This window comes from Trichophyton verrucosum, assembly GCF_000151505.1.
Source record: "Trichophyton verrucosum HKI 0517 chromosome Unknown contig01222_1.f1.exp, whole genome shotgun sequence".
Lineage (NCBI taxonomy): Eukaryota > Fungi > Ascomycota > Eurotiomycetes > Onygenales > Arthrodermataceae > Trichophyton > Trichophyton verrucosum.
The window spans coordinates 1-8,611 of NW_003315137.1; the positions used below are offsets into that span (position 1 = coordinate 1).

Below are 8,611 nucleotides of genomic sequence, written 5' to 3' on the forward strand. Positions count from 1 at the left end.
GATGGGATAGCCAATATCCATCCGTCGTCTTGGGTGGTTCGACTGCTCAAGGAACAGACAATACCTATCTATCCCTGTCAGGCGTTTGCTGTGAGAAGCAGATCGACAGCAAGCCCGGCACCTATTAACTATTATTCATCTGAGTGATCAAACAACTGGTCGGAACACTGGTCCGAGAGAATTGTCCAATCGACGCACTATTTTACCGGGCGAAGATTTATCTACCAAAAAGTGACCAAGAAGAAAAAGAGCTACCAAAGAGATACCAAGAGAAAAGTTGTACAAACTAAAATACGCTGATGGGTGGACAATGCCTCATGCCGGGAATGCCGCACCGTCACCTCTCATGTCGCTTCCGGCGCTATATACAGTCCTACCCTGATCAGTATGGCATCTGATAACCTGACCACGGCCAAATTTGCTCCGGTCAAAGGACTTGAGAACCTTCACCGGATGGCCCATCTGTCTAAGCTCTTCGACCACAGAGTCGCAGATGCCTTCCTCAAGGTAGATGATCTGTCCATGGCCTTTCTCCTTACTGCCTGCCTCGATGCAGAACCGTGGAGCATCCAGCGCCGCCTGGGGAGACAGGTCGAACGCCAAGGTGTTGAAGAGCACTTGGACATGACCCTGCGGCTGCATAAAGCCACCCATGACGCCGTAGACAGTGTGCAGGGAATTGTCTGAGGGGTTTGTGACCATAGCAGGGATTATGGTATGATATGGCCGTTTTCCCGGCCGCAGGACGTTCGGGTGGTCGGTTTGCAACGAGAAGTTGGCGCCACGGTTCTGAAGCGTGAATCCGCAACCAGCGGGAATAATGCAGGTACCGAAATCTTCGTATACGCTGTTGATGAAGCTGATGCCGTTTCCTTCCTTATCGGTGACGGCAAGGTAGACCGTGTCGCTGTGGTTGTGCGCGGGACTGCCATGGTCTAGGATGCCAGCTGATGCCTTGCTAGGATCGAAGAGTTTGGCTCGCTCAGCCAAGTAGGCGGGCGAGATGAGCTGCTGGGCCGGCACCTTCTCCACATCTGGATCGGTCACCCACCAGGCTGCGTCTGCAAAGGCGATGCGGAGACTCTCGATCAGGGCATGCAGGTATGGTGCACTATTGTGTTGGTCGGGAGAGAAATGAGGAATCTTCCCGGATCGAGAGAGCTCCTTGAGTATGCCGAGAGCCATCAGAGCGACGATGCCTTGGCCGTTGGGTGGATGCTCCCAAAGCTCGACCTCCTTTCCATCTTCCTTCTTCTTGGAGGATACAAAGTCACTGGGATCGAACTTCAGGGAGATTGGGTCAACCTCCTGGCTGCCCATTTCTGCATGGTTCTTGAGGTCGTCAAGGGTCATGAAGCCACCCAGGTCTTCAACAATCTGGATGATGGCCTTGGCTACCTCTCCTTTGTAGAATCCATCCTTTCCATCCTTTGCCAGGGCCCGGAATGTCTTGGCCAGAGTTGGATTCGTGAACACTTCACCCGGAGCAGGGGCCCTCGCACCGCCTTCTGCCTGGCTATCTTCTCTGAGGAGCTCCTTGAAGTTTGGGCTTCCTTTGCGGATCTTGCCTTCAGACCCTTTCCACTGCATTCAGCTATTAGTATATAGACACTCCATCAATTCACATACTCGGGACGCACTCACGAACGAAGATGCCAGCTCAGCCACAGGGAACCCTTCCTCGCCCAGTTCAATAGCCGGCGTGAGGATTTGCTCAAGGGTGACCTTCCCACTTCCGAACTTTTCCACTGTGTCCACCCACCCGGCAGCGGTACCTGGCACCGTAACAGCATGAACGCTCAGCTTTGGTAGTTGTGTCAAACTGTCGTCTCCCAGCGCCCGACGCACCCGGTCCAGGGAAGCACCCGCCGGCATCCGTCCAGAGCCATTCAAGGCATGCACTTTCTTTGTTTTGGCATTGTAGAACAGACAGAACATGTCACCACCAATACCGGTAGAGTGCGGTTCCGTCACATTCAGCGCAGCCGCTGTTACACTGCTCCGTTAGTTCTGTGGCATGTAATGTAGCCTGTTGCAGGCTCTTTTGGAGGGGCCATGGCTGTTATCATCCCACTCACCCACAGCAACTGCCGCATCCTAAGATCATCAGTACGTAGAAACACACACACAACACGGATAACTCGGTAGGTGAACTTACAGCAGCATTACCACCTAGCTTCAGGATCCTCTGGCCAGCTTCAGCAGCCAGCGGTTGGGTGCATGAGACTATCCCCTTCGTGCTATGGACCACGCTCCGGCGGCAAGGAAACGCAGTAAAGGGCGCAGACGCCGAGTGGACATCGCTCGCAGTCACAGGCATAGTAGCGAGTTATTCAGTAGTGTTTTTCGACTTGAATCAATTGTCAACTGTGCCGGCAGCATATCCAGCCTCAGCAGCTCCTCGAACGCCTGCTTAAATAGCTGTCCGGACTTGTAGTCAGTTATGCAGCAACTCGGGTAAATCGAAGCCCCCATGGAAAGAAGCCGAGATTATCGCCGAGCAGCCCAAAAGGTCTCCCTCCGCACCGGCTTTGGCCCCGTCCCAAGTCCCATCTCAAGGGTCCGCAGCAGCAAAACAGCAAGCCAGAAGGTCAGAAGATGGCTTTCTTTGCCTCGCCCCCACATGGAGATTCCGTCTTTTCTCCTCACCTTCATGCGGAGAGCGTGCTGGTGAGATCGCCCATCGTCACACCAAGGGACTGCAATTATATAGCAAGGGGGGGGGGGGGTTGATAACTAGCACCAACCGATGTCCGCGTACTTCTAGATAGATAGAGGAAGACATTTGTGGATTATTTCATAGGTAGCTAGTCATAGAGGGCATATATAGGTACAGCTTCGCGACCTTTTCAATTTCCATCTGAAACAAAGCTAGTTAACTAACAATATTTACTTAACTAGGGTAACTAAAATTAACGAATCAACTCGCCAAGGGATAATTCGGGGCAGTGTTTCAGTAATACAACTATGCTGGTTGTCCCTATGCGCAGAGAGTCGAGCTGAATATATACTTAAGGAGACTTGGACTGGCGTCTCCGGACTTTCGCCATGACATCCATCTCGGGATAGGTCCATGTATTCTCAAGAAGGCCCATAGGCGGGAACTTTTGACCCTCGATAGGGTACTTCACATCATATTCCAGCAGGAATCTTGAGAACGCAACCTGGGCTGCCTTCACACCAATAAACCTTCCAGGGCAGAGTGAAACTCCATATCCAAACGGGAGGAATGTTTCAGAGGCAGTGGTTGCCCGTGTGGTGCTTGTATTCGATGCTTGATCATAGAAGCGGTATCCGTCGAAGGTCAGGGGATCACGGTAGAGCTCAGGGTCGGTATGCATAAATTTAGTGGGCAGCCCAATATACGACCCCTTTGGAAGCTCCATGTCCACAGATTTGAGCTTAAGGGGCGCATGGAGCACTCGAGACACGCTGACTGTTTAACATAGCTGTTAGCTCGGCCTCGCAGAGCAGAAGTGTAGGATCTGGTGACGGACAAAGCACCTACCAGAAATTGCAACGTTCAAGCGCAGTGTCTCTCGAGTGAAGCTTTCTAGCTTTGGTGTGTTTGCTAGGAAGTCAGAATCCCATCCATCGGCAGAAGCTAGTGCTTTCGAAACCTCTTCCCTTAGATCTTCCACATATTCTGGACTGTCCATAATCCTGGTTAGGAGAGCGATTAGGAGCGGCGCAATGGGTCCCCAGACTTCGTATATGTGGAACAAAGACTTCATGTACAAACTTTCGAACTGCTTCTCATCACTTGGAGACTGTTCTTGAGTAAGAAGACCGTCCTTCAACGCCTGCTTCAAAAACACGGTCAACATGGTTAGATCATCAGCTGCTGATTCGCCTGATCGGAGTAACGTTACACGTCTCCGGATCTCAGGGATTAGTTTCTCTTTTAGTATCGAAGCGTTGGAGCGGAATGCTCGACATATTGGGGAGAATCCCCATACGAAAGGACGTAGAATCCTTGGGTATCTATCAAATTCCCCCAATATTTCTTCAATGCCCAGAACGTGGGAGGTTATCTGTGCCATGAGCTCTTGGTCTCTGGAGAATTCTGGCCCCAAGACTAGAGATGTAGAAAAGAGCATCAAGAGGGGAGACAACGTCCCGAATAAGTTGAAATCAATCCACTCTACATAGAACTTATTAGATTATACGCTAATGTTCCAGGCAATGGGTAAAGGAAGTGGGTAGCAAGCAATACCCTTGTGATTTGGATTGCCTAACAATGAAGGAAGAAACTCATCGGTGTCCGCGGCCATATATCGCTGAATCTTTTCTGTATGTGAGAAGAACAGATGTTAGCCTATAGATTGAACGTATGTTCCAGCAAGGGGTGTTTAAAGAAGGCTAACCAAAATGTTTTTTCTGATTGTACGCCATGACGGCGCGAAGGTGGATTTGGCAATCCACCTGGGTATGATACCCCATGGCAGCAACCTACGAAGCATTGATAATTAGCCGAGTATTCAACGACAAACCAAAAGTAGTTTGGGAGATAACGTACATCCTGGAGATATCTTGTGAAGTTCAAATGGCTGTAAGGCAAGTTACACCATTCCTTCATCGCTTTTGGCGGAAGGAGTATGATCCAACTTTCAAGGTCTGCTTTGGTTGCAAATGGCTTCCCTTGCTTGGTATACTGTTTATAAAGAAAGATAGTCAGTAACAATATCTAGTCGAGAATTGTCGAGGGCGGTACCACTCTTGCACATCTGGCAAAGGTCAACGTACATTATTGTATGCGTATCGAAGGGCATTTTCTAACTCGGTGCCACTCAGCTTCTTCCTAAACCGTGTCTTGAAAAGGGTCTGGCTAGTAACACAGTAGAGGTCCTTGACATGTCGGGAACGCAGGAGAATGTCTGCATGGTCAATAAGCAAGATGAGAACTACCAGGAGGCCAACAGAGAGAGCCGCAATTTGATAGGGAATGGTGTAGTTGATGATGTCAGAGACACTCAGACTCCCTAGCCATGCCATGGCTTATGCTATCTGTCCGAGCTGTGATCTGGCTGATGCAAGTAGTTACTGCAACCAAGGGAGGTCTGATAGGGCTGCAATCGAACCAACTGTGAAGACGGAACGCCCAGTCGGGGTACTCTGTATTTGAGCTTTAAAGCAAGATCAAACAGCAGTCAGGGACAGATGTGTCAAGACTGTTTACAGAATTTCGAGTTATATAGTGGTGGTATTTGGGGGTAAAAGATCCCACCATGCCATGCCATGCCATGTCATACAGCGTTCTTTGCTATTTGTGGTTACTCTTGCTCGGGATGCTTAGAAATAAAAAGGAATGTAAACTTACACATCCAGTTTCTTTTTTCCTTTTTTGACCTGCGCATTGATTCTTTTGTCTCTCTCTTTCTCCCGTCACTCATTGCTTTTGTCTCAGCCCTCAAGTTGGTCATCAAAGAAGGAGGAGCCACTAATTACAAGACTGGATGGTAATTAGCTACCCTGGAAGTCTTGATTGCGGGAGAGGCTTTGGGGTATCCGCCATCTTGCTGTGGTTAAAGGTATACCAACCATTAAGCAGTCCTGCCCCCAAGGCCGACAGAGGATTCTGTAATTAACCAAGCCATCTCGAGCCCTAAGCCTGTGTTGTGTATCAGCTAACACCATGGCTGAAGCCGGGTACTCGGTAGTGCAGCCTGATAAACTAACAGTTAACTAACTAGCTAGTTAGTTGTGCTTTGCTGGAAGTGTTTTCCTCGCGCTGCGGAGCGGCAGGACTCCGTACTTCGTACATGAGTTTTGAACCAGCCAGCCCTGTTTGAAAGTGACAAGTCGTCGCTCATGTGTGGTGTGCTGGATGTTGTTGAAAACGTGAATGCGCATTATTCGACAGTTTTGTCGTGGAAATAACGTAGCTGAGAAAGGGTCCTCGGGGGGAAAAATGGATCCCTGCAGAACCGGTGTGATGCAGCGGGAGCAGAAATTGACTTGCAGTGGGGCGATTGATATCAAACTCTTTAAGCATTCGTGCTTGTTTGTTTATATGTATGCGCCTAGTATGGAGTAGCTTACTAGTTAAACTTGCTTACTCTGCTAGATTAATTTTTAAACCGACGCAAAGAAGATGGCTATGCAGGTTGCGAACCAGTCATGCCTCACAGACAATGAGTCCACTCAGCTGTGGGCGCTTGCTAAAGTCCAGCGAGCCAGGGTAGAAAGCGGCCAGGGGTGTACAAATGCAAGGTATCTCACAGCTCGAGTAACGATGTGACACAGGCCAATGGCCAGAGTTACGCTATCTGAAGCCAGCCCAAGAAGGTGGGCAACTGCTCACTAGCGGGAAGCCGCGGGAAGGGTGGTGAGGTCCAACACTTCGAAATCGACGAGTTCGTCCCAGGCGCAGAAGATATAGAATCTTCCGAGCTTCTGAAATGCACCACTTCGTTTACCTCTGTTCCAAACTGGTAACAACGGGTACAGTCATACTCCATAACTGGTCAAGGGAGAGTCGGCTTGATACCAAAGAGGGGTCAGTGGTCCTCATAATTGCAATTCGGCCTAGCGTGAGGCTGGTAGCACATAATAGGCACTTCACACGGAAGACAGTTTATGTTCCGTTAAAGCCATACGTTTGATCAACCATCCCTTCGTATGAAGTACAGTTACCCCGTATCGTTCTCCCCCCGTCCTTTCCGCAAGGAATCAAGAGCTGGCCCGGGGTTCTCACTCCGTATATATCGCATAGGGAAGCAACTCGCACATACTCCGTACATGCGAGCGTTCTCAATAATGCAGAGCAGTCTTCCTTCGTGCAGGAGTGGTTACCCTCTAGGGTCCAGCTCGCTGCTGACAACTGAACACACCCCAAACTCATTGAATGCGAAGCCAGCTCTGTTCTAGCCAGTCACGTTTTGTTAAGCTACCGAGACTGCAGTATTAGCTGTGGAATAAGGAGCGATAACGTAAATTTCTGGGATAGATCACTGTGGGATTGATGGGCTGCGACAACCCATGCCATCCCAGCAGAATTTTTCCTCAAATTTGGGAACTCCCATACCAGGACCACGCGCATCGAGAGATTATTGGCTTCATCGTTTCTGTCCAGCGAATACCAAATATGAATGGATCAACGACGACCCTGTCTCGAGACCTGAGAAGAATATATTGAAGGACGATAGCACTCACAAAGCAGGAGGGTATCGTAGTCAGGATGGCAGAAGGTGGGTGTCAACAAAAACATAAGCAATGGTTATCCATCCTCCTTGGAAGCCGCTTCTTTCACGGAGTAACTAACCAGAGCCGGAAGGTTGGGAGGCAGTAGAATAATATCCATAAAGCCATGGATTAAAGAGCCTGTACGCCATACAAACCGCATTCACAGGTCACGCCTTCATCCGTCGTTCTGTATGGAGGAGGGTTGAAACCCGGGGGTCACCTGCTGATAAGGTTTCATTATCTAAGCATCACCTGACTTTTGGGCTTGAAGACTGCGAGAAAGGACGAGAGAGTGACTGGACGGCGTCTTAACCGATGAGCATTAGCCGCACATCAACGTCGAGTGAAGTTTTTACTTGACTTGCTTGGTTTGCGTCGTGCTTGTGAGCTGGGAAGCGGCCTGCCAGCATGTTTCTTCAGTAGTTAACGGTCTCTTTCCTCTCTTCTTTTCTCCTTGCCCTCTTTTATGTCTTGTCTTAGAATTCATAATTCTTCGCTTGTCTAACCCCGGCTATCCGGATATCTATTCCACTGGATACCTCTAGCTACAGCTTTCCCACGTCCCACTCCGCTTCTGTTAGAGGGGTATCTGTATGGCACAACCATGGTGGTGTTTATAGACCATTCGCTCGAAGATGCGTCTCTGAGCGAACCTGTTGGCGGCTTCTTCGAGGCAGGGAAAATACCACCGCCGCCACTCACCAAAGATTGTCAGTTCATGCTCGCCGCATCCTTGTCCCAACTGCGAACTGGCGATTGTACCAGGGCGGATATGGTTGATAAAACTGGGCTCGAGAGGGATAGAGATCCTTCGTGTTTGAATGGCTTGATATCTATGGCATTAAGCTGCTACCCGTACGCAAAAACATCACACCTTTTGCTGTTGTTGCTGTTGTTATTGCTGCTGTTGTTGTTGAGGATGAAATATGTTGATTCACTCTATATATTTCCTCCTTTTTTGAATGCTGTGGTATCTAGCAATTTCTTGTCCAAGATTGTTGACCATATGCATTGCTTGTCTCTACGTTCTTCTCTACAGGATAGTGACCATGCTCGCTCGGTGTGTGGACCTAACCACTCTACATTCATTATCCATGACATGCCGTCAGGTCCACTCTACGCTCCTTATCTTTCGAAACCAGCTCGTCAAGGAAACCCTACGCTGTAGGAACGAGGTCCTCGATAGCATAATAAATCAGTCTAGCTCAAAGCCATCTAATGTCCAATGGGGTAGTTTGCCTCCTACCCGGAGCGGCAGCCTTACTTGGGGGAAATCTGGACGTTGTGCCAGAGACATGGTTGACAAATGCCAGCGTTGTGATGAATACGTTTGCAGGGTATGGCTGTTCGGCTTTTTTATATACAGCTGTTATATCCATTAATGAGCTCTCATTGACATTCTTGTTCGTTTTTTTTTTTTTTTTTT

The 8,611-nt window shown here is 49.2% G+C and overlaps 4 protein-coding genes across 4 annotated transcripts; 1 reads left to right on the forward strand and 3 right to left on the reverse strand.

The window, feature by feature from the left end:
- Nucleotides 1–315: 315 nt before the first annotated feature.
- On the reverse strand, nt 316–1,938 carry TRV_07980 (uncharacterized protein; the record flags this gene model as incomplete). The annotated part of the gene is made up of 2 exons (XM_003017962.1): nt 316–1,584; nt 1,645–1,938. The coding sequence occupies 2 exons, from the start codon at nt 1,936–1,938 to the stop codon at nt 316–318; spliced, it is 1,563 nt and encodes a 520-aa protein (XP_003018008.1).
- Nucleotides 1,939–3,011: 1,073 nt separating this feature from the next.
- Nucleotides 3,012–4,100, reverse strand: TRV_07981 (cytochrome P450 monooxygenase, putative; the record flags this gene model as incomplete). Its single annotated transcript, XM_003017963.1, has 2 exons — nt 3,012–3,436; nt 3,509–4,100. 2 exons carry the CDS (start codon nt 4,098–4,100, stop codon nt 3,012–3,014), a joined length of 1,017 nt encoding a protein of 338 aa, XP_003018009.1.
- Nucleotides 4,101–4,318: 218 nt separating this feature from the next.
- TRV_07982 (uncharacterized protein) lies at nt 4,319–4,995 on the reverse strand (the record flags this gene model as incomplete). Its single annotated transcript, XM_003017964.1, has 2 exons — nt 4,319–4,654; nt 4,747–4,995. The coding sequence occupies 2 exons, from the start codon at nt 4,993–4,995 to the stop codon at nt 4,319–4,321; spliced, it is 585 nt and encodes a 194-aa protein (XP_003018010.1).
- Nucleotides 4,996–7,789: 2,794 nt separating this feature from the next.
- TRV_07983 (uncharacterized protein) lies at nt 7,790–8,245 on the forward strand (the record flags this gene model as incomplete). Its single annotated transcript, XM_003017965.1, has 1 exon — nt 7,790–8,245. A coding segment is annotated over one exon (456 nt), but the record flags the coding sequence as incomplete, so codon positions are not given.
- Nucleotides 8,246–8,611: the final 366 nt, after the last annotated feature.